The sequence below is a fragment of the Chlorocebus sabaeus genome, chromosome 11 (assembly GCF_047675955.1).
Source record: "Chlorocebus sabaeus isolate Y175 chromosome 11, mChlSab1.0.hap1, whole genome shotgun sequence".
In the NCBI taxonomy this organism is placed as follows: domain Eukaryota; kingdom Metazoa; phylum Chordata; class Mammalia; order Primates; family Cercopithecidae; genus Chlorocebus; species Chlorocebus sabaeus.
The window spans coordinates 56,463,183-56,488,539 of record NC_132914.1 but is presented as its reverse complement, the minus strand read 5'-3'; the positions used below and the strand labels follow the sequence as shown (position 1 = coordinate 56,488,539).

The 25,357-nt window shown below is 38.5% G+C and overlaps 1 protein-coding gene across 1 annotated transcript in view; it reads left to right on the top strand.

The window, feature by feature from the left end:
• LRIG3 (leucine rich repeats and immunoglobulin like domains 3) overlaps positions 1–23,801 on the top strand; it is a 47,385-nt gene extending 23,584 nt beyond the window's left edge. The window contains exons 4-19 of the mRNA XM_008003862.3: positions 4,733–4,864; positions 5,559–5,702; positions 6,730–6,873; positions 7,234–7,377; positions 7,771–7,914; positions 8,816–8,896; positions 9,800–9,871; positions 12,085–12,156; positions 12,643–12,806; positions 14,763–15,083; positions 16,544–16,825; positions 18,097–18,549; positions 19,347–19,505; positions 21,386–21,529; positions 21,627–21,902; positions 23,134–23,801. Coding sequence (XP_008002053.3) covers positions 4,733–4,864; positions 5,559–5,702; positions 6,730–6,873; positions 7,234–7,377; positions 7,771–7,914; positions 8,816–8,896; positions 9,800–9,871; positions 12,085–12,156; positions 12,643–12,806; positions 14,763–15,083; positions 16,544–16,825; positions 18,097–18,549; positions 19,347–19,505; positions 21,386–21,529; positions 21,627–21,902; positions 23,134–23,378 — 2,977 coding nt within the window. The 3' untranslated portion in view covers positions 23,379–23,801. The remainder of the gene's footprint in view (positions 1–4,732; positions 4,865–5,558; positions 5,703–6,729; positions 6,874–7,233; positions 7,378–7,770; positions 7,915–8,815; positions 8,897–9,799; positions 9,872–12,084; positions 12,157–12,642; positions 12,807–14,762; positions 15,084–16,543; positions 16,826–18,096; positions 18,550–19,346; positions 19,506–21,385; positions 21,530–21,626; positions 21,903–23,133) is intronic.
• The last annotated feature ends 1,556 nt before the right edge of the window (positions 23,802–25,357 follow it).

Genomic DNA, 25,357 nt, shown 5'->3' with positions numbered 1-25,357 from the left:
TCAGAAATTATTTAACCGTGGAACTCCCTGTACTATCAACAAACATAGAAGACCAAAATATTCCTAGTCTCTAAGATGGATTTGTACGAGACTGAAATACCTTCCAGTATTTAGAGTTTGTTTTGTGATTTTTGAACAATGGAAAGATGGTATTTCCACATTCAGTAATGGAAAAAGGTATTTGGAGTTCTGTTTTTGTTCAAGCGTTGCACGTTTCCTGCCAAAAATATTAATTAACTACAGTGCTTTTTAATGTGTTGATCAAGTTTGGGCTTTATTCCTATTTGGAGAAAAATGAAAACTGGGGTTGAGTTGAATCTTTGTCTTCTAGAACTGGATATTTTTGACCAACTCCATAAATGTTTTTTTTTTTTTTTTGAGGATTTTAGACGATAAAAAAGATTTTTTAATCTAGTTTTTTAAGGTAGTTGTCTCCCATTCTTAGCGCTCTTCATTATACAAAGCAAGTTTTTTGTTTGTTCGTTTTGTTTTAAACTGGTGTGGTATATATCAGGTGGTTACTTGCTAGTTAGTCTGAGAGCTAATAAGAAACGGGTATTTGGATTTAATTCAGTTCCATTAGGACAGATTTAAATTTTTGTGATACAAGGACTATTATTCTGGCAGTTGTAAGGGATTTTTGTGCTAGGAAGCAGTGCTGACAAAGACAGCACTGTGCACGCGCCATCTATAACTGAGCACTTTCACACTGCAATTTAGGAGGTGTGCAGTTCAGGAAATTGCTGGCTTTGGCTGGAGCATACTTTTACTGCAAGGAAAATTTTATTCGTCACTCAAGTAATTGGCAGTTTTAATACCTTGTTCATAATTACCTTATAAACAAACGAATATATAAACCAAAGATTGTATGGTCTGTTATCTAACTCGTAGCCTTATTTGACCAACGTGATAGACACCTGTGGGCCTCCCCGCCCCCACCACCAACTGATTTGCTTTATTTATTGCACGCATCCATAGCTGAGTGTTTTATTTTTGTTGTTGTTAAATACAAATGTAGCTATATGTGCTTGAGACAGCCTGGGGACCCAAACCAGATGCAAAGTTTGAAGGGAGATAGAGCTAGGGATGGGGGAGGGGATAGAGGGAGGGCACTCGGGCACTTCAGAGTGACTCCAGTGTTTGTAGGAGGACATCCTGCTAATGCAAACATTTGGATTATGCATTTAAGAGAAAACTTTGGTCCCCTAGAGCAGTGTGGTTTTATTTAACCCACACACCCTGACCCTAAGGCCTTGTGGCTTGTCTTCTGGATGGAATCCATCCCCGGGACCTAGGAATTGACTAATTGTCTCACTTGCATTACCCTATACCTCACAGCTAGATCAAGGACTTTATACGCAGGCAAATCCAGATGTGGGAAATGGTCAAAATCAGAGGTCATGGCTGACTTGACTCTAAACAAAAGCCTGTAAGACTTTATGGGAATCTGAAGGGCTTGATACTCGTTTGTGACTTGTACGTAGTACTGCTGAATCATCTCTTTTTTTTTTTTTTTTTTTTTTGAGACGGAGTCTCGCTCTGTCGCCCAGGCTAGAGTGCGGTGGCCAGATCTCGGCTCACTGCAAGCTCCGCCTCGCGGGTTCACGCCCTTCTCCTGCCTCAGCCTCCCGAGTAGGGACTACAGGCGCCTGCGACCTCGCCCGGCTAGTTTTTTGTATTTTTTTTAGTAGAGACGGGGTTTCACCGTGTTAGCCAGGGTGGTCTCGATCTCCTGACTTCATGATCCTTCCGTCTCGGCCTCCCAAAGTGCTGGGATTACAGACTTGAGCCACCGTGCCCGGCCTGAATCATCTCTTTTTTAAAACTTTACTATCATCATAAAGTTCAGCTCTTAAGATACACATTGTCTGTGCTAGTTACCTGACATTAGATTTTCTGATGACTTGGATTTTAAAGTTGGAAAAAGACAATCCACCCACAGTCCTTAAAAATACTGTGCCAGAAGGGTTTTAACAATATTTCGAGAAGCTTTCTGAATTTGTTCTTTAAATATAAGATGTGTGCCCGTTTTCTCCCCTTATTCTCTTGTGAAGAAGGTGGCACCTGACAGAAAGTCAGCCATCTGACGCTAGTAGATGGTAAATACATGCAAGCCCTGGGGCCCCCTCTCACCTGCAAAGTGGGCAAGCACAGATTGGGAGGGTCTCTGTTCTGTGGCATTCTTAGTGTTGGCATGATGATGGCTCAGTGAGCCAGGGTAGATTCCCAGATCATTTTAAAACCAGAAGTTCAGCATTTTTGCAAGGTGGGAAGTAGGGGCCTTTTCAAGGGAGGTACATACCTGTATAAGAAATTAAATGCCAGAGTATCTTTCATACTCTGTATTCTATGAAAGATGCCTTAAGGGATTGCTTCAGGAACAATCGGGCTTATTCTTTGAGCTGACTCGGGAATGCTTGAACTTGTTAGGTGAAAAGCCCTGGTTTTAAAATGTTTTGTAATGTCTGTACCAGAGAAATGTTATTATCATTAAAGGGTATAATATATGAAAAGTGTTTAGCAGAGGGCTTGGCACTTAATCGATCCTCAATATTATAAGATTTTATACACATTCTTAGGGTGATACATAGAGAGGATTCTGCTTCTAAGAATATCTCAGTATGGCAGAGAAGACCGGTGGTGTAAGTTCAACATCAGCTTGCAGCACAAGATTTTGTGAAAATATATAAGAGGTACAGCTCGCTTGGAAACCTACTGCGATAGTGAGAGACCGATGAGTTAAAATAATGCGGAAGAGCTCAGAACACTATAGAAATCCAGTTGTGGGTACAAAAACCACACAAGATATATTTTGCAAGTTTTCTTTTTAGTTGAAGATTAACTGCAGACCATGTACAAACACCAGTGTGTGACTTACATAAGACACAGAATTCTGTTTAGAGCATTCAGATTGTTTCATTGTTCCTTGCGTTGTAAAGAGGAGAACTTTCTATGATTTGTAGATATCCTTTCTACCTTGATGTTATTTTCTCCTGCCAAAAGATGGTCTAAAAAAGACCAAACTTCCTGATCTAATATGACAAGATGGCTTGCATATCCATTTGATTGCTGTTTTAACAAAATTGTCATTTAATGCTGCATTTTTCCCTCGGGAGTTACTGTATTGATTGATGACTTTTTAAGAACTTTGAAATGACCTCTTTTTTTTCTGTTTGTTTCTTTCCATTTGTTCAGTAGAACACTCACCAATAGAACTTTTACACAATGGTAGAAGCATTCTGTAGGTGTGCTGTACCATTTGATAGCTACCAGGAGTGTATGGCTATTGAGCACTTGAAATGTGGCTGCTGTGACTAAGGAGCTAACTGTTAGCATTTAATTTGAATTAATTTAAATTTGAAGAGCCTCATGTGGCTCGTGGCTGCCATACTGGACATCATGGTCTATGTTTAAGACTTTTAATGTAAAACATGTTTTGATCTAATTATGCCAAGGGATTATTCAAACTGGAGTGCTCTTATGTAATACTTTTGTACTATTGAAAGGGCTGGAGCATATTCATTGCTATTGAAGACTATGGCAGTGCTTTGAAACTTGCTGTTTCTTTTTTTTTTTTTTTTTTTTTTTTTTTTTTTTTGAGACAGAGTCTCGCTCTGTCGCCCAGGCTGGAGTGCAGTGGCCGGATCTCAGCTCACTGCAAGCTCCGCCTCCCGGGTTTACGCCATTCTCCTGCCTCAGCCTCCCGAGTAGCTGGGACTACAGGCGCCCGCCACCTCGCCCGGCTAGTTTTTTTGTATTTTTTAGTAGAGACGGGGTTTCACTGTATTAGCCAGGATAGTCTCGATCTCCTGACCTCGTGATCCGCCCGTCTCGGCCTCCCAAAGTGCTGGGATTACAGGCTTGAGCCACCGTGCCCGGCAAAACTTGCTGTTTCTTAAAGAAAAGAGGATCTCTCTAGAATGGTTCTAAAAAATCCCCAATCTGACAAGTATTTTAAATTCATTAGCACCTGTAATATGGGCACTTTTCAACAGAAGAATTAGAAATAGATTAGGAATCAAGAAGAAGGAATAGGGAATTAACTCATCAGTGCCTGGTATGCCACCTTGGTGTTAGGCATTTTGTATACCATATACTAAGGAGAAGGGAGAAGAGCTGTAAAGAAAAATAGCCAGATGTGGTGGCTCACACCTGTAATCCTAGCACTTTGGGAGGCTGAGGCTGGACGACTGCTTGAGGCCAGTAGTTGAAACCAGTCTAGACAACATAGTGAGACCCCCACTGTACAAAAAATTAGCGAGGTGAGGTGGCACTTACCTGTAGCCTTAGCTACTTGGAAGCTGAGGTGGGAGTGTTCCTTGAGCCCAGGAGTTTGAGCTGCAGTGAGCTATGAGTGTGCCACTGCACTGTAGCCTGGGTGACAGAGTGAGACCCTGTCTCTAAAAAATAACAATAAATAAAAAATTTTTTAAAAAAGAAAAATAGAATAAAGAAACATCCAACCGTTGTCTTTAAGTGCATAGCATTTAGACAGCCATAGCTGCTAAACAGTACCCCAGATTTATATAGGAATGTTTTCTACATATTCAAATATTATGATTTATAATTTAATGAGTAACTTAAAATGGCCATGGTATTGCTGTTTAACTTTTAAAAGTACTGTTTAGTCAGTTCCATATTTCTGAAGAACCAGTCAGGAATAGAAAATATTTTTCTTCTTTCAGATTGTTGCACCATTAACCTGGTTAACGGTGCTTTCTTTTAATTCTAGGGCTGGAAACAGGATTGTTGAAATACTACCTGAACATCTGAAAGAGTTTCAGTCCCTTGAAACTTTGGACCTTAGCAGCAACAATATTTCAGAGCTCAAAACTGCGTTTCCACCCCTACAGCTCAAATATCTGTAAGTGAAGTTTTCTTTAGCAAAAACTTTCACCTGTAATGAAAATATTATAATGAAAAAATATAACAAATTTTGTCTACGTTACTACTGATGGATCAAAAGTATAATTTATTGACTTGAAATTTGCTGTAAGCTTGAATGACCACAATCTTCAGTTTATTCTTATACTTTCAGGTTACAAAAAAATTACATATTTTTTATTAGAAAACCTAGATGGTGTGAAAAGTGCTCATTTAAAAAAAAAAAAATCAAAATCAGACCATTGCTATGTTTTATTAATAAATGAATGTACTAAAAAGTGGATATTTATAAAAAAAAAAAAGTTGCATCCGTCACATATTTTAATCACTCTTTTCCCAGCAGTATGTGTGAATCTTAGCATCTGTCCTTGAGGACCTAAAAAGTAATTTTTTTAAGTTTCTGTTGATGGTTAGGTTCTCTGGAGACTCCTTTTCTTTTTTTTTTTTTTAATTTAAGTTCTAGGGTACATGTGCATAACGTGCAGGTTTGTTACATATGTATACTTGTACCATGTTGGTGTGCTGCACCCATCAACTCGTCATTTACATCAGGTATAACTCCCAGTGCAATCCCTCCCCCCTCCCCCCTGGAGACTCCTTCTAATACAGAGATGGCCTGCACTTTAACTTGCAAATAAATCAGAAGGAGAAGCTCATCTTTAAACTTTCAACAGGTATCTCAACAGCAACCGAGTCACATCAATGGAACCTGGGTATTTTGACAGTTTGGCCAATACACTCCTTGTGTTAAAGCTGAACAGGAACCGAATCTCAGCTATCCCACCCAAGATGTTTAAACTGCCCCAACTACAACACCTGTAAGTAAAATGTTCTCTTAGATACTGTTTCTCACCTCCTCCAAACCCTTGGTGTCTATTCCTTAAAATCCACAATGTGGCAAAAAGGAGTTTAGAAACAAGAATGTAGCTGCCTTTCCTTTGAGAATTGGAGCTATAGAATCTCCAAATTGGAAAGAGTCTTAAATGTCACCTCCTCACCTCCTCACCTTGTGCCAGCTGCTGCTTGACAAGACACGTTAGATTGTTACTGAAAGAGTGAACAGTGTAATCATTGACCAAAGCCGGCACAAAAGTGCCATTGTGGCACTGAAAACATCCGCGGTCTCTCAACAACTGTGGTTTATGAGAATAATACCGGCAACTCCAGGAGTCTCTGATAGCTTAAGTGGCTGTAAAGATCTGTCTCGTTAATAATGGTAGAGCGATCTGTGAACAGACTCCTGCAATAGTGCAACTTTGGCTGCACATTGCAAACATTTGGGGAGCTTTTAAAAATCTCACTGCCCAGGCCACACCCTAGACCTCTGGGGATCAGATCCAGGCTTCAGAAATTTTTAAAACTCCCAGGTTGGGTCCAGTATGCAACTAAGGCTGAGAACTACTGGCATAAAGAGAAAGCATTAAGCCTAAAAAGAATAGTGAAAGATAGTAACCAACTTGTAAACAGATCGTACAGGATAAATTTGAGGCCCAGCTCCTTGATAGACCTCATATTTTAGTGTAACATTTAATAATCTCATTCTGGATTGTTTAAAAACAAATCTTAATTTGTTTGTGTCTATTCTGAGTGGACAAGACTTTAGACATTGAAATGCAGTCTAGTTTCAGTATTTTATTATTCCAAAAACACATGACCCATTTCAGTAGGAAATTCACTCCCTGCTTAACTAATTGAAATTCTTTGCAATAAAAATGTTTAGAAACTGAAAACACTCTATGTAATTGAACACTGACTGGTTTAACTATATTGTAGTAATGACACATTTTATTACTACCTCCAGAATTTAATTGTCATATAAGCTAACTCTTGTAATACTCAATGCAGCGAATTGAACCGAAACAAGATTAAAAACGTAGATGGACTGACATTCCAAGGGCTTGGTGCTCTGAAGTCTCTGAAAATGCAAAGAAATGGAGTAACAAAACTTATGGATGGAGCTTTTTGGGGGCTGAGCAACATGGAAATTTTGTAAGTGTGGGTTATCACAGTTCCTGCTCGGGTAATATGATCATAGAATGCTCAGTGTACATTCAGTAGGTCTTATGTGAAATCCTATGTTAAAAATCTAATTATCCACAATCTTATTTATAATGTAGTATTCAGTTTTGATTCAGGTAATGTGTTCGATAATTTATAAGTACCTAAATTTATAACCACCTAAATTATAAGAATATATATATATATATATTTTGCTGACGTCTTCATATAACAAAAGCTTAAACATCTAACAACAGTAGGAATATGTAATAGGTTGTAATCATATGTCCCCTTTGAAGAGACTAGATAATGAAGTTTTGATCCTGCTTTTGATTCTTATTGTAAATGTAGGCACCTGGACCATAACAACCTAACAGAGATTACCAAAGGCTGGCTTTACGGCTTGCTGATGCTACAGGAGCTTCATCTCAGCCAAAATGCCATCAACAGGATCAGCCCTGATGCCTGGGAGTTCTGCCAGAAGCTCAGTGAGCTGTGAGTTGCCTTTTATTCTCCTCAGGTTTGAGAGCAGGGATCATGCCAGGGCATGAGCTTCTTACCACTGATCTGTGAAATTTTCATAACAAAGTTTCCAAGGTGACAGCTTTTTTCACATGCAACCTAGTCTTATTTTTGTTGTGGTAAGTTGAAGCCAATTCTGTTGCAGTTCTGTGGTGCGTTGGCAAAAGCAATGATGGTTATTTTCAAGCAAAGAGAATGTACTGTTTTAATTCCTGAGATTAGAAATATTTACTTGGGTATTATTAAGGCAGAATTTAAAAATAAGGATTAGTGTAGTTCATACGCTACCTGTCTTTTGGAAAAGGAATCATTGCATTGAATTGAAAAATAAAAGCTATTGTTTGTTTTTCTCTTTTTTCTTTACAGGGACCTAACTTTCAATCACTTGTCAAGGTTAGATGATTCAAGCTTCCTTGGTCTCAGCTTACTAAATACACTGCACATTGGCAACAACAGAGTCAGCTACATTGCTGATGGTGCCTTCCGGGGGCTTTCCAGTTTAAAGACTTTGTAAGTTAACACATTTTGCTGTCAGTACACGAACCTAATTGGTTCCTAAATGTGCCCACTTTTCTCCTAGCAGATTTCCTTTGTTGTCAAGGAAATGCGTACAGCCTCAGAAGTAGTGTCTTAATCTTTCCCAGATCAGTTTGATTAAAATGGATCCTTTTCATCCATATGTGTTTCGTAAAGGGATTACAAAGGACAGTAATCAGTTTGTTTTGGTGATTACAGTTAACCGTCTCAGGATCTCCAGGAAATTGGTCACCGCTTAAGAGGGAAACAATTTTAAGTCCACTAAGTTTTCTTTATAAAATGCAGATTAAAAATTACTTAGAGCACAAAGGTCTACAAAGGGCAGTGAAGGAAGATACTGTTTATCATGCCGGTTATATCCTGAACCTGATCTCCGTCCTAAGAGAAAGAAAAGGGAGTTGAATTAATTGACCTTTGAAAAATTTCTCAAATGGTAATTTAAGGTTGTGCAATGGGCTTTTGATTTTTGCTCTGTCAGAAACTTTTACTCTGTTCATGATGTGAAGCATTACATAATTGAAAGACATGCTGTATACTTTGGCGAACTTCTGCATGTGTGGTTGGAACAGTGGTTTTAAAGTTTAATGTATTTTTCAGACTGTTCGGATCTTTCAGAATGTAGTCATTTTGATAGAGGAATTAATAGGGCCAGTGTCAACTTTTTCTGATTTTAGGGGAAAACTTAAAATGTGGTTAAGGGAGTCAGGCAGGGTGTAAGAAGTAAGTTGGAGAAAAAGAGTTTTCTATTGTTTTGAAAGAGGTGGAGATAATGTGGGAAATTAGGAGAAATTTTTTACAAATGATAAGCCACCTGGGTGGTGATATTAGGCTTTCTGAGCTTATCACTCAAAGGGAATGCTTCTTTTAAAATTAGGGATCTGAAGAACAATGAAATTTCCTGGACTATTGAAGACATGAATGGTGCTTTCTCTGGGCTTGACAAACTGAGGCGGCTGTGAGTATGAATTGCCTCATAATTTAGCTCACTCTTCGATTTAAAAATTTTGTCTTCACTGAAGTCAGCTATACAAGTTGACATCATGAAGAGATGAAATCGGTGCTTAATCTGGTTACTACCCTTTATCCTCTCCCCAAATGCCTGCTGTTGCACACGATATATACTATTAACTTTTTCTTCCTTAGGTGAAAGTGTTTTATTCAACACTTTAGTGTGTGTAATTTACTTTAATATCCTCATAATCATTTTCATCTATGTTGAGGGCTTAGACTTTTGGAATTATCGTTGCGTAAAAGTTAGTGCATGCACTTCCACATTTTGAAATTCTCAATCTTGTACTGTCCTCGCAGGAATTTTTTTAATGAAGTAATCTAGTAGCGACTGATAATGCTGTGGTAGGTTACAAGCAAAACGGGATGAAAACATCTTATAATTAGCCATAAAACGGTCTTGCAGATGGTCATATTGCATGTTTTAAGCCAGCAATATTCAAATTCACTTCCCTAGAGTCCTAAACTCCTGTGGATGGAGGGTATCCACAGAGAAGGAGGGGAAGGAGAAAACATTCACCATTATCTGCTTTGTTAGTGTTCTGAGACAGTTTACTTGAAATAAAGTCTCTGCCTCTTCCTAAAAGGACTCTGAAAAACAATTTAACTTAATCAGCAGAGTAACTTACTGAATACCTATTTTTGTTGGGCTCTTTGTTTAATGCTTTGAAAACCATGTTGAACTACATTATTGAACTAGATGGCGTGGGCACATTTTTACAGGATATATTGTTTAATTGAAGAAAATGGAATTGCTCACACATAATTTAAAAATCAGTTCTGTTTATGAGAGTTCCACCCCCAAAATGGCTTTTTAAATTAAGTGTTCCAATGTAATTTTTTTCCCCAGGATACTCCAAGGAAATCGGATCCGATCTATTACTAAAAAAGCCTTCACTGGTTTGGATGCATTGGAGCATCTGTGAGTAGCTAGAATTTAGTTACCCTAAAGAGAATCTCTAAGATGGTTTTTACTTATGTGTCATGAAAGATAAAACAAACTGGAATGTGATTTTGTTGGCATCCTTCCAGTTCCATAAAATATATTTAAACATCTCCCTGTCTTTCTATCTCTTTCTCTGTCTACCTACTTACCCACCTACCTATATAGAAGTGTACAGGTATATGCTTTCCTTTGTATTTAAGGACAAAAGCTGTATCTCCTTAATGGGTTTTTAATTGTTTCTCTCAAACAGTGATTATTTAATTTTTTTTAAAAAGCTACTAGATGTAGTTCATTCACTGTGTGTCAGGCATTGTACCACATATTCACGTATGTTGTCTCATTTACTTTTTAATCAGAATGCAATTCAATAGCTATTATTATCTTTATTGTTAAGCAGAGGTTCTAAGAGTTTATTGATTCCATTGGACAGTTAAAGAGATGACTTGGCTTTTAAAGAACAATGTTCCACAATCCTTAAGGGTGACATAGGAGAGTTTTAGCGCTACTTTGAGAATTGTTGGTCTCTGATTGTTGTTTAATTATGAAACATGCAACCCCCTTACCATTGTTCTCTTTTTTTTTTCTGTTTGTTTTCTTTTGTTTCTTCTTGACCCATCAGTTAGTAACTGTCAGAAGCAGGACTCAACCCAGAGCTGCCCCTACTTTCACAGTGCCCCTGCATCACACTAGCTCTTGCCTGTACAAACTCTGCTGCTACTCCCAGTAACTCGTAACTCCTGGTACACATTTCTGAAATGTCATTTAGGGGCTCAGAAATTTTCAGCCACTAAGAGAGGAAAGCTAGCTAACATTGATAGGAATCAAAATTTTGCATGCTTTAACTAAGGGAATCAACCAGCTGCTTATAACCATGGTTGTATGTTTTACTCTTGTGCAGTAAAAGTACAAAGTAATGTATCACTGTTAAGGAATGCTTGTAGCCAGAAGTTTTAATATCTATTAACCAGGACCAAAGAAGTTACAATTTAAAATACATACTGGGTTCTTCCATGTGAGCTATGTATTGAGAGTGAAGATTTAGCTGTTATCTATAAACCACTTTGTTGTCACCTTCTGACTGCACACCGGTTCTTCTGAGGGAGACTTGGATCGTGAGCCATCCTGACAGTGAATGCAGCAGTTCAAATTATAGTAGAATGATTCTGCAAAGCTGAGTTTTGGAAGGGCAGACCTACATTACAGTATTTATTGAAACCAATTATTTTGAAAAGAAAACTAGCCAAAAGGGTTTGTCATTTGGCCCAGTCCATTTCTGGGAAAGTGGAATTAGTGGATCAGTGGAGTATTAATCTCTACTTCAGTTTTCTTAAGTCTCCCTTGATTGCCCCAGCCTCTTCGTCTAGCCATGTCTGGTCCCTTCTTTCTTTGTCTTCTCTTCCCCTTGTCTCGCTCAGTATTCCCTTTGTATACTCTGACCCCTGTAAGAAAAACAGAGTGGTAATCATTCTGGTGAATACTTCAATGCAGACTGCTTATAAGTCTCTGTAAAAAGAGAATTAACCCAGAATATATGTTCATTTTATGAATTTCCTGCCTGAAGTATTTGCTTTAACAAGTGTATCTTGTCTGAACGTCTTACTGCGTTTATGTTAGTGAGCTGTGAGTGACAGAATTAGGTTAATGGTTAAAAGCACAGGTTTTGGAATTGAAAATAATTGTTTCAACCCTTACCTTCCCCTTTTGTGCTGAGCTAAATAGTAATACCATCATATTTTAGGTTGTTATAGGAATAAATGCAGTAATACATGTAAATCACTGAACTGAGTGCCTGTCTTCAAAAATACTGTGCAAATGGTGTTTTATAAAAACATAATTATGAGAAATTTTGTTTGCATATTTAGAAGTTTCTAATAGTTACTAATTTGAATAAAGAGTAGTAGAATAAAATAATAGAACAGCTTGGGCCCTAATGAGTAAAATAATCTGTAAGTGATGACATAAAGTGAATCTTTTTCGCTAAAACACAACCTATCTGTGATACAAAATGCCCTGGTTCTTCAGCACAAGCTTTGCAGTGGATTCTTCTGGGGTTGCCCCAGTCATGTATTTCAACACATAGAGGGAGTATTTGTTTGGCAAATGGGGTGGGCAGTGTGGGCCCAAACTTTGTCCAAAAGCACGAAATGATGGTAGTTTGCTCTGATGCATTTGATTTGGTGATTTTTCAGAGACCTGAGTGACAACGCAATCATGTCTTTACAAGGCAATGCATTTTCACAAATGAAGAAACTGCAACAATTGTAAGCTTTTCTTTTCCTTCTAGGAGTCTGAAAGTATAGAGGGGAAAACTGTCATATGGTGTGTCACCCTAGCTTATGTATCTATAAAAAGTGCCTGGCACATTCTTAACATTATTTAATTTTTATACCAGACAACAAAAAAGGAATTTATTTGTTCTTTTTGTTGAAATGAGTTTTTCTTTCTATTTTAAATTTGCAACTTTGTGGGTGCAAATATAGTACAGTCACTCAATATAGTAGTAGTTTTTCAGTTGTAAGGAACTTTTGATAAATCAACACTTCTGTCTCCATGGGACAGTAAGAACAACAGAAAATCATGCTAGATACATTTCTTGTATTTTAAAATGGACCGTAGAATACTTATTCCATGGGATGTGTATATTCAGTTTCCAAATTCATTGCTTTGTTAATATTTACTTGGGTTTAGTTTACTTGTAGAAATCTGCATTTCATACAGAACAAATTGAATATAATTACTCTCCTCAGGCATTTAAATACATCAAGCCTTTTGTGTGATTGCCAACTAAAATGGCTCCCGCAGTGGGTGGCGGAAAACAACTTCCAGAGCTTTGTAAATGCCAGTTGTGCCCATCCTCAGCTACTAAAAGGAAGAAGCATTTTTGCTGTTAGCCCAGATGGCTTTGTGTGTGGTGAGTATAAGTATTGCCCTTGCCTTTTATTTATTCTTCTTTTTTCCCCTCCCATTTATCCAAATAATGGTTTCGAATAGATTTATGATCTCTTTATAAAGCTTTTATTTCTGCTGAGGTGGAGGAAAATGGGTCTACAGTTTGCTGATTATTTTAATTTCACAGATGGGAAAGAGAGTTTTCTAAAATTGCTTCATCTTTGTTTTGGCATCAGGGTGGTGTGGTGGAAAAAGAATGAAATTGGATCTTGAGAGAATGGATGGATAATCCCAGCCCTTCTACTTAACTTAAATTCCCTAAATGTTAGTCTCTGCATCCATGAAGTGGGGACTCTCTTTTCTTCTCTTCCCAACTCTGAGGCTTGTTGGGAGGCTTACATGAAAGAGATAATTATTAATGATTTATGGGGTGCTAAAAAATTATTGGTAGGTAACATTTACAAGTAATAGGAAATGTGAATTTATTATAAATAATTTTAAGGTCCTTTGTTTTAGCATCCAAGAATCTCAGCATTAGAAATCTAGTTACCTAAACTTTACATAGCTGGTTAGTAGCAGATCTGGAATTAAAAGAAAAGTATTCATCTCTGGTGCAATTTTCTATCTATTACATGATGCTGCTATTTACTATTAGCTACCATGGAGACCTCTGTAAAAGTAAATATGTTTTATAAAACAATAAATCAGAATTTGCTTATATTTAAGTATGGGTGTTAAAATATTAAGAACCTTCTTTTGCATTGGCATTTAAAAATTTACTTAAAACTGCTTTGTCCACGATATATATTTTTAGGTTGCAGCATTAAGCAGTGCCAGTAGTTTCTGGAAATAAAACCTCTGATGTAGCTTTTGGAACTGAATAAGCTTTTGGCATTCATCTGTAAGGGCCTGAACTGCTCCTTTCCCATGGTCCTTATTTCATAGTTTTTTTGGTCCCACGATCTGATCCCCCTATTACTTTGAAACACATATATAGTGTCCATAGTTTTTTTCACTTCCTTGTGAATCTGAACATTGATTTATTAGATGAGAGTTTCAGAATAATACAGAAAAGAAACCACCTCGATTACAGTATGCAGACATTGAAAAATAGCAGCATTGGAGTTATCAACGCATTCCCCATAACCCACTCAACACACATAAAAAGTTTTTTCAAATAGTAGTAGCACCCAAATAGTACACTTTGGTAGATCTCAGATGTTTCCTTCTGAGTTTACATCATCATCACTGAGAAACCGAAGTTCGAAAAGGTAACTTTTCCAAAAAGTAACAGAGAACTAAAAATAACTGTTTAGAATGAAAGAGTTGCTTAGCTCTAATTATAATGTAGCTTTGACAGGGTAGCACAGCAGCATGATTGGCCACTCAAAGCTCCAGGCCGAAGCCAGTGTCTTACAGTTTGTTTTAGAGATGCTTTTTCTTTTGCTATCAGCTTTCTTTTTTTTTGGATCTACTTAAAGTACTGCTTTTTAATAGTGGTTCTGTTTTGGTAAATGGAGTGTTAATGGCTGTCTTTGTTCAGTAATCATGATTGATGTTTGATTTCTTAATTTTGCTGCTCCTTATCTGGGGAGAACATGGGAACAATTGCAGTTTCGTGATAGTAGTAGCATTCAGAAATGATCCATGAGCCTGGAAGTTTTTAAACTGCTTTCTTCTTGTACTTATACACAGCATAAGGGGTCAGGAATAAACTGTGGGTTTTCTGATAGCCCCAAAGTAACAGTCTTTTCTCAGGTAATAGTGATTGATAAATAGATCTCCATCTGTATTCGAGATGAATGAGTTACTTTATAAACTCTCATTTCAACACGGGGACTGCTAGTCCATCTGGAAAACATACACAAAGGGTAAAACCTAGGCTGCTGTTTTTGCATTTCTTGGTGTTCAGATTTGAGTAGTATTTGGACTCTTGAGCCTTAACATTGTTTTGTCTCCTCCTCTCCATTTTGAACAGATGATTTTCCCAAACCCCAGATCACGGTGCAGCCAGAAACACAGTCGGCAATAAAAGGTTCCAATTTGAGTTTCATCTGCTCAGCTGCCAGCAGCAGTGATTCCCCAATGACTTTTGCTTGGAAAAAAGACAATGAACTACTGCATGACGCCGAAATGGAAAATTATGCACACCTCCGGGCCCAAGGCGGCGAGGTGATGGAGTATACCACCATCCTTCGGCTGCGCGAGGTGGAATTTGCCAGTGAGGGGAAATATCAGTGTGTCATCTCCAATCACTTTGGTTCATCCTACTCTGTCAAAGCCAAGCTTACAGTAAATAGTATGTGATCCGACTTTTCCTTTAGCATTTGAAGATACCTTTTAGAAATAGAAAGCACCTATTTTTCTCTCTTAATCTTAACCCTGTCTTTTCTTCTCACAGTTCCCCACCTGACTCTTCCTTTCCCTACCTTTCATTCCACAAAATTAAGATTCTTGGTTATTTGTATCTAAACCTGCAATTATGTTGAAGATGACACCGTACTCAGTGTGGTGAGTAACACAGAGATGAACCAGACATGTTTTGCTCTTTTGTTTTCTTTTTCTTTTTTTTTCGAGTCGGAGTCTTGCACTGTCGCCCAGGGTGGAGTGCAGTGTTGCAGTCTCAGCTCACTGCAACCTCCACCTCCCAGATTCAAGGAATTCTCCTGCCTCAGCCTCCTGAATAGCTGGGATTACAGGTGTGTGCCACCATGCCTGGCTAATTTTTTGTATGTTTAGTAGAGACGGGGTTTCACTATGTTGGTCAGGCTGGTCTCGAATTCCTGACCTCGTGATCTGCCCACCTCGGCCTCCCAAAGTGCTGGCTGGGATTACAGGCATGAACCACCGTGCCTGGCCATGTTTTGTTCTTTGAGAGTTTACAGTGCAGTATACTGATCTGGAAGGCTGCAAAGCGTCATGCTGGACGCACAGTGCCTTTAATTCAGAGATCTGTGTGTGAATCCTGCCACTCCTGCGTGATTTTCAGCAGATTACGTCTCTGCCTCCAGTTCCACATCTTTTAATTAGGGATAATAGGACCTGCCCCCTGGAGGCATTATGCTCATTCAGTGAAATAATGTGTGTAAAGGATGTAGCAAAATGGCTACAAGGTGTAGTACTCAGTTAATGCACTGTTAGCCACTGTTAATGGAAGTCTATTCTTGTTTGCTTTGTGTGGTAGGTATACAGTTTTACAGTAGGATGCTTGCCACTTTATCATTTAACTGTCTGTATCTGCCATGGTAGAAGTTTTTGAATATGATTCATTAATGCATTCACTCAGCAAATAATGGCTGTGACCTGGCACATAGAACAGTTTAGAGTTTAAATTGTAGAATAAAACATGTATCAAAAGTCACAGAATGTTAGAGCTACCAGGAGGGACTTAAAAAAAAAATAGATGAAGTGAATGGTCAGGGTACAAAGAGATTAATTGATGTGCCCAAGATCTCACAGTTCATTACTGAGGAAACTAAAAAGCGGCAGAAAATAGCAGGAAGACCTTCATTCTGAGAATCAGATGACCTGTGTTTTATCCTGACTTCATTGTTTCTGTGTCTGTAACCTTGAGCGGGCTTTTAATCTTTCCATCTCAACTTTAGTTTCCTTGACTTGAAATTGGAATTAACCCCTGCCCAATCTATGTCAGGGACAATCTGTAAGTATCAAACAAACAAAAATAATAAATAAAAAGGAATGCAAGTGAATCTCTAAGACTCCATTGGGCTAATGCCTATGTTGTTTCTCTGATTTCAGTGCTTCCCTCATTCACCAAGACCCCCATGGACCTCACCATCCGAGCTGGAGCCATGGCACGCTTGGAGTGTGCTGCTGTGGGGCACCCAGCCCCCCAGATAGCCTGGCAGAAGGATGGGGGCACAGACTTCCCAGCTGCACGGGAGAGACGCATGCATGTGATGCCCGAGGATGACGTGTTCTTTATCGTGGACGTGAAGATAGAGGACATTGGGGTATACAGCTGCACAGCTCAGAACAGTGCAGGAAGTATTTCTGCAAATGCAACTCTGACTGTCCTAGGTGGGTGAATTTGGTAAGATTCTGTAGTATAAATCAGTCTTGAAGATACTGGCTCATCCAAGGTCTCTAACTACCAGAAGTTGTGAGAATGAGAGATGAAGATCTATGGGGCATTGCGTTTCCCTAGGAAGTATTAATGCAAATGGCCTCTTGAACACTTTGAAGTTAGGGATTGCATGACAGCCTCAAGTCTGGCCACTGAGATGAATCCCTGTCCCCTCCATCCTGAAGAGAGGGGCCAAGCAAAATTTGTGATGCTTTGCCTTTTAGGGGAGATCACCCTCCTATAATTTTCCCACTGTGCTATCTATATTGGTATCTTTTTTTTTCTGAGATGGAGTCTCACTCTGTCACCCAGGCTAGAGTGCAGTGGCGCAATCTCGGCTCACTGCAAGCTTCACCTCCCGGGTTCACACCATTCTCCTGCCTCAGCCTCACAAGTAGCTGGGACTACAGACGCCCGCCACCACACCAGGCTAATTTTTTTTTGCGTTTTTAGTAGAGGCGGGATTTCATCGTGTTAGTTAGGATGGTCTCAATCTTCTGACCTCGTGATCCGCCCGCCTCGGCCTCCCAAAGTGCTAGAATTACAGGCGTGAGCCACCGCGCCCGGCCTATGTTGGTAGTCTTAACACCATAAAGAACATATTTTAAAAATGTAGGAACAAATTGGGAAGGCCTTACTCTCTTCGCTCAGCCTACCATACCTCTCTGGAAATTTTTTTCATCTTTTACCTAAACAAATGCTTTTTAAAAATGTAAACACAGTTATTATTCATGTGTCTTTGAAAGAGCTAATTAAAGTAACCTATTAAGATACTAAATAATAAAAGTAAATTATTGTCAGAGTTTTAATATAGGCCTGGGCATCCGGCCCAAAAAAGTTGCACTTAAAAAACTTAAGCATTCTGATTTTTTTTTATTTATCAACATACCCTTGTGCTTGAAATTATTTTTATACGTTCTATTTTTAAAAAAGGTTTTGTTTCCCACTCTCCCCGCCACCACCAGCTTCCCGACTTTTGCAAAAGTGAGGGAAGTTGAGATTTTAAAAATAGTAGATATTATGCTTAACTGGTGTTATGAGTTAATGACAGCAGAATAGTAAAATACTGAATGTTGTATATGTTTAGGCTCTTAAAAAAGCCTATCCAGTAAGTTGTGGGAGAATAAAATTTTAGGTTGCAATTTGAATAAATTTAAATGCTACATTTTATGATATGGAAACTAAATTTTATTTGGGAAATTAAAAGCATAACTTATTATTTCAGAAACGCCATCATTTTTGCGGCCTCTGTTGGACCGAACGGTAACCAAGGGAGAAACGGCCGTCCTACAGTGCATTGCTGGAGGAAGCCCTCCCCCCAGATTGAACTGGACCAAAGATGATAGCCCTTTGGTGGTAACCGAGAGGCACTTTTTTGCAGCAGGCAATCAGCTTCTGATTATCGTGGACTCGGATGTCAGTGATGCTGGGAAATACACATGTGAGATGTCTAATACCCTGGGCACTGAGAGAGGAAACGTGCGCCTCAGTGTGATCCCCACTCCGACCTGCGACTCCCCTCAGATGACTGCCCCATCGTTAGACGATGACGGATGGGCCACTGTGGGTGTCGTGATCATAGCCGTGGTTTGCTGTGTGGTGGGCACGTCGCTCGTGTGGGTGGTCATCATATATCACACAAGGCGGAGGAATGAAGATTGCAGCATTACCAACACAGGTGTGTAAACAGAAGCTTGGCACAGGTCACGGGAGTCATGTGTATTTGTGGTTCTGCAAATACTTCTAGAACGTGTGTCTTGCAGTCTGAGTTCATCTCAGAAGGGTGACTCATTTTTTTCAAGCTGCAGAAATATGGTTCGCTAAAAATAACACTCCAGCCCCAAATAAAGCTGATGTTTAAAGATTAATACTCTCTGTTAAAATGACATCAGAATATCCTGTGGCGGTGAGATAAAATCCAAGTCACTTACTAAAATATTTCTAACTCCTTCATAAGATAGTGATGGAGAACCAGAAACAGCCCTTTAAGGATGAGGTTTACTTTCTGCAGTAGTTGTGTGTCTTGTTGTGTATGTGTGTGCATGTACTTAGGTTGGATTTTATTAGTGGAAGAGGGGCTGTGACTTGATTAGTGTGTACAAAGTCAGATATTGATTAATAATATTAAGCAGAGAATATGGCAATAATCAAGCTTAATTCGAAAGCTTAGATACTGTCCCATGAAAATTCTTAAGCCTTCAGCCTTTTAAAAAATCTTTTTAAACATTTGTTGTTTTGAAATTTGGGAGGTGCATCCAACGGGTGATAAAATAGAAAGTCAGCTTACGCTTCCCGGAGCAGCAAAGTCCTAATTTGCCATTCCAGAATACTGTACAATCGAGATAGTTTTGCCACAGTAGATCCCCCCTAATTTGATGTACACAGAAACCAAAATAGTCTATGCCATTCCCCTGGGATGCCTATGGGACAATTACGATCATTCTTGGTTAATAAAATGCTGCTGTTTTATTACAGATGAGACCAACTTGCCAGCAGATATTCCTAGTTATTTGTCATCTCAGGGAACGTTAGCTGACAGGCAGGATGGGTACGTGTCTTCAGAAAGTGGAAGCCACCACCAGTTTGTCACATCTTCAGGTGCTGGATTTTTCTTACCACAACATGACAGTAGTGGTAAGTGTTTAAAATGAACATGGGCTGTAATTGTTTTGAAGTCATATGGTGGAAGACTCAGATATGATATTCATTTTCACAAGACATTGGTAACACTGACATTTAGGACCTGGCCCAAGGTCACTAGCGAAGTTGAAATTGTATAGTTCTATACCCTTCTCTTAAGTACTAGGAAAAAATTTTTTGTTTCTAACAATAAAAAAAGACGAGTAGGTTTAAAAAAATGTAATTATTCCATATATTAAGGATGTCCGTATATCCTTTATGTTATAAATGTTCTTTGGCCCTGAATGTTCTCCTTCCTTAAATGATATTAACTGGTTACATGAATGGGCTTAACAGTCAAATGGCTTACATTATTTTCTTTTGAGAAGTCTATTTTTTATTTATTTATTTTTATTTATTTATTTTGAGATGAAGCCTCACTCTGTCACCCAGGTTAGAGTGCAGTGGCGTGGTCTCGGCTCACTGCAACCTCCACCTCCTGGGTTCAAGAGATTCTTCTGTCTCAGCTTCCGAAGTAACTGGGACTATAGCCGTGTGCCACCATGCCTGGCTGATGCTTTCTTTTGTTTTTGTATTTTTAGTAGAGGTGGGGTTTTGCCATGTTGGCCAGGCTAATCTGGAACTCCTGACCTCAGGTGATCTGCCCACCTCAGCCTCCCGAAGTGCTGGGATTACAGGCATGAGCCACCGCGCCCAGCCTCTTTGAGAAGTCTAATTCTGACCCTTGCTTTCAATGCTGCATGGTTTCGAGAATAATAATGGAGACAGCATAATACAAGAGCACAGGTTTTGTACAAGACCGATTCCTACTACTTACTCCATGTACTGTGGGGCATGTGGAGTACTTTCTGGTGAGGTACTTGTGCAAATGAAATGAAAATGGAAAACTATGTGGTGCTAGGCACATATTGAGGGCTCAGCAAGTGGAAGCCATCGATGTTATTCTAAAATATATGACCAACTTTTCCCATAAGTATTTATTATATGCTCTGTGCTAGACATTGTAGTTGGGAGAGAAGTATATTTGTTTTCAATTTCACAGTTTCATCAGAGATGAGATAAATTAAAAGTGCTTGGCAAGCCACAGATAGCATACAGTTAGAGGATCTGAGCATAGAAGTGAGTATTCTGGTTAGACCCATTTAGTGGCAGAGCTCATTAAACTATAATGGGGTTAACTGAAAAGACACTTAAGGAAAACCTAAAGGGACAGAACTGGGGCATAATAATGCCAGGCTGCCTACATGCTGGGGCTGGAGATGAGGCTGCTCCCAGAGCAGCTCTGGGCTACCAGCATTACTGCGTCACATTCTGCATATTTGCTTTTCTCTCAGCCCACTACCTCTGACTGCCCAGTTTCTGCTTCCCAGACACATGCCTCATCGTAACATCTCTAACCCTGGTATCACTTATTCTTCGCCTGCTGTGTCCAGCAGTAAATGGCATATCATTTCTGTGTTGTTTGGTTCAAATACCCATGAGATGATATGTTTAGCTGAGCTTATCTTTGAGATGGGCATTAAGAGGTCATTGACCAAGTGTCAATCCTGGTTCTGGTCATCTGGGACCTTTTGTTAGAAGGGGGCAGTGCTGATGGTATGTGGTTCAGACCATGGCTGCCTTGGCTGCAGGATCCGCATATATCAGTTTGCCTTAGAAACCAGGTGAGCAATAAGGCCGACACACCTAGCACAGTGGCTAATCAAGTCCTCTAATAAAAATTTTAAAACCCCACTGTAAATTTTTGCAATTTTTTGGTCTATGTGATGTTCTAGTCAAACTTTCATCTATAAATATGGAAAATGCTAAAATTAGGGAGAATGTTGAATGGCACTTGAATAATTGGATCAGTAACTAAGACTTTCATTTCACAGGGACCTGCCATATTGACAACAGCAGTGAAGCTGACGTGGAAGCTGCCACAGACCCGTTCCTTTGTCCCTTTTTGGGATCTACAGGCCCTGTGTATTTGAAGGGAAATCTGTATGGCTCAGATCCTTTTGAAACGTATCATACAGGTAGGTAGTTTTCTTGCCTGAGTACAGTTCTGTTTCTTAGAGACTTCTAGATGTGCTAACCGTAATCTCCTTCTGTTATTACCCCCAAATTAAAAAGGTTGCAGTCCTGATCCAAGAACAGCTTTAATGGACCACTATGAGCCCAGGTACTTAAGGAAAAAGGAGTGCTACCCGTGTTCTCATCCTTCAGAAGAATCCTGCGAACGGAGCTTCAGTGATATAGCATGGCCCTCACATGTGAGGAAGCTACTTAACACTAGTTACTCTCAAAATGAAGGACCCGGAATGAAAAATCTGTGTCCAAACAAGTCCTCTTTAGATTTTAGCACAAATCCAGAGCCAGCGTCAGTTGCCTCGAGTAATTCTTTCATGGGTAAGTTTATTAAGTTTCAGGTACCTCGTCTGAGGATCCGTATTCCAAGTTGTGTGTGAGAGAGCAATGAGAGCCTTGAATGTCAAACTGCTAAAAAATGGTTTCTTGAATGAGGCGGCCATGACATCCGACTAGGTCATGTAAATGCCTCTAAAAGCAAAGTCAGAGGTGGGATTTTACTTGATGATGTGTTTAATCTGTAACTAAGCCTCAGGAGCTTTCTGGGTAGCACTGTGTGTGGCATCTACTCCAAGACAAGGGTTTGGGGAGGACTTAGGAGCTCAGCTTGTCAGCCATGTGGAAAAAGTGGTTTTGGGCTCCCACGGCCTTTGGGGTGGAGTTGTGTGCTCTGCATGATTGTGGTTTAGTATGTCTGGTGGCTTCCAACTGAACCCGCAGTCGAAGGGTGGAAAACAGCATCCTACCTAGCAACAACTGTTAGTCTGACAAGCTGTACTACCTTTGGCAAAGAAAACCAGCCTTAAGGTCCAAGTCGGTGGTGTTAGATGCTGGCTGGCACTGAGATTAGCTTGTGAATTTTTTCGTCTGATGCATGGGGATAATAGGATGGAAGAGCTGAGGTCATCTTTTCACTGAATGGAGAGATGGGAAAATCAGCCACAACTTGCCATGTTGACAATAAAAAAAGGGAGAATTTTCAAATATTTTACCCAACTTCTGTGAAATGTTATGTTTTATCACAGTGTAATTATTTATATTCCTTTCTGGAAAAAATTAAAATAATATTCTTTGTATGACTGAGGCAAGAATTGGATTCAATTGAGTAATATTTTGCTACAGTTAATGAAGCAAGGGCAGGACATAGGTTTATTTTGAAAGAAAATTTGTTTATTTAGCTCCAGTTAATTGGATGTTACTGTCCAACGCACCCTTCACCGAAATTGGTGGGCTCTCAGCTAGGATATGGGGAAACTTATATTGGGGAGCTTTATTGCATGACCATTAACATCACTGCAGGTCACGAGAAGTGATAAATAATAGATGCATTTGTGCAGTGGATGTAAATATGAGGGAGGGCAAATGTCTTTTGCTCCATTCTAGAAGTGATCTGTCTGTAACACAGATGTACATGTATAAGTGCCACAATGTGGACTTGTAGAAAACCCTTACTCATATTCATGGGGTAAGATGTTTCTTCATTTACAATGGGTTTTATTGATTCACATGCTAGCAAAGGGACCCCTGTGCTCAAGGTGTTTCTTTCTTTCAGGTACATTTGGAAAAGCTCTCAGGAGACCTCACCTAGATGCCTATTCAAGCTTTGGACAGTCATCAGATTGTCAGCCAAGAGCCTTTTATTTGAAAGCTCATTCTTCCCCAGACTTGGACTCTGGGTCAGAGGAAGATGGGAAAGAAAGGACAGATTTTCAGGAAGACAATCACATTTGTACCTTTAAACAGACTTTAGAGAACTACAGGACTCCAAATTTTCAGTCGTATGACTTGGACACATAGACTGAATGAGACCAAAGGAAAAGCTTAACATACTACCTCAAGTGAACTTTTATTTAAAAGAGAGAGAATCTTATGTTTTTTAAATGGAGTTATGAATTTTAAAAGGATAAAAATGCTTTATTTATACAGATGAACCAAAATTACAAAAAGTTATGAAAATTTTTATACTAGGAATGATGCTCATATAAGAATACCTTTTTAAACTATTTTATAACTTTTTTTATGCAAAAAAGTATCTTACATAAATTAATGCTATAAATCATGATTATTTTATGTATTTTTATAATGCCAGATTTCTTTTTATTGAAAATGAGTTACTAAATCATTTTAAATAATATCTGCCTTGTACCGTTTTTTTAAATAGAAATTACTTCATTATATTTTGCACATTATATTTAATAAAATGTGTCAATTTGATGCCAAGCCCCATTTATACAATAACAATTTTTATTATTTTCAACACAACTTAGGCTTAATTAGTTCACATTATGACGTCTCAAACTGATGGGAATTTTATTTAGCCCGTTAAAGTACGAACAAAAATGTCCGTTCTTTCTACCTCCCAGGATTGTTGTAATACAGATTGAAATCAGATTGTGCATATGCAAGCACAATTGTAAACGAGAAGGAGCTACAGAGATTTAAGGTACATTAATTTATTTCTAAACCTATGAACAAAAAAAGATTTGTTGTTATAATCTGGTGTAATATAGTACAACTACCATTCCATCAATCACTGCTCAATTCATGATTCTTTAATTATAATAATGGTTTACATGGTCCAATGCCTTATGCTTATCAAGTAGTTTCACTTTTGCCGTCCCTTTTCTTACAACAAGCGAGTGGTTTATTGCACATGTCTATAGCTAAAATGGCTATTGCAGAGGTGGACTTTCATGCACTGTTCCAGGTTATAATGAGATGCTGCTAGAATTGTTTTCTGTTTTTATTGATTTTCTGCTGGAAGAGCAGTTTGTATATAAATGGTACTTCTAAGCTATTCTTGAACAATTACCGAAATATTTTCTTTGATCATCAAGGTTTGGTTAAAAACTAAGTATAAAATTTGTTACTTAAGCACATAAAACTATTTAAAACATTTGTTTTAAAACAGTATTTATTGAAAAATGTAATTACATGACAGGCATATATACACAGAAAAATGAATATAACAATAGTTTCAAAACTAGATGACACAATTCAAAATAATTGAATGGAAAAGCAATTCAGTTTAATTCAGATTATCAAACTTTCTTTAGTAAATTCTAGCTCATATGTGTAGTTTAAAGAAAAACCCTCTTGCTCAATATAAATTGGCACAAAAGGAGTTAATATAGCACAATAAGCTTTAAAAATCAGCTAACCTTCAAGGTGTGAATTTATGCCATTGTCTTGTCTTTGAACTAAACTGAAAGCAGCTATTCAAAAAGCGGATTCTTCTTAGAGAATATGTCAAGGGTAAAGTCTTCCAGCTTTTAGTAAGTTTTGAGCTTTGTTGCTTGTGAGCCAGAAGCCTGGAACCCAGATTGCAGTCGATTTTCCTGCTTTAATTTAGACGCCAGAGTCAGAGTCCAAGACAGGAAGTTGATCCTTCCTTGGGCCACCAGTGACTAAGTACAGAGAAGTAATTTGGTATGCTTTGGCTTGATCATATTGCCAGATTTTCAAAATTTTATTGTTAATTTGTCTTCATTATTGCCAGATGGGGCCTTTTTCAGTTATTATGAACTTCTTTTAAAGGATTTAATTTTTCCATACTTCAGCACAAAGGTTTAAATCATTAATGCTTGAAATTCAAAAATTAGATTCACTCTACATCAATATGATTTTACCCTTTTACTGTGTGTATGTGCTGAAATGTATGAATTAGATGTAATCTTAACTGTCTGGAGAAAGAGTAGGAACTTGATTTCTCTTTCACAATTTCCAGGAAAAGAATATATACAATTTTGAGACTCCATATTGAATTAAAATGAATT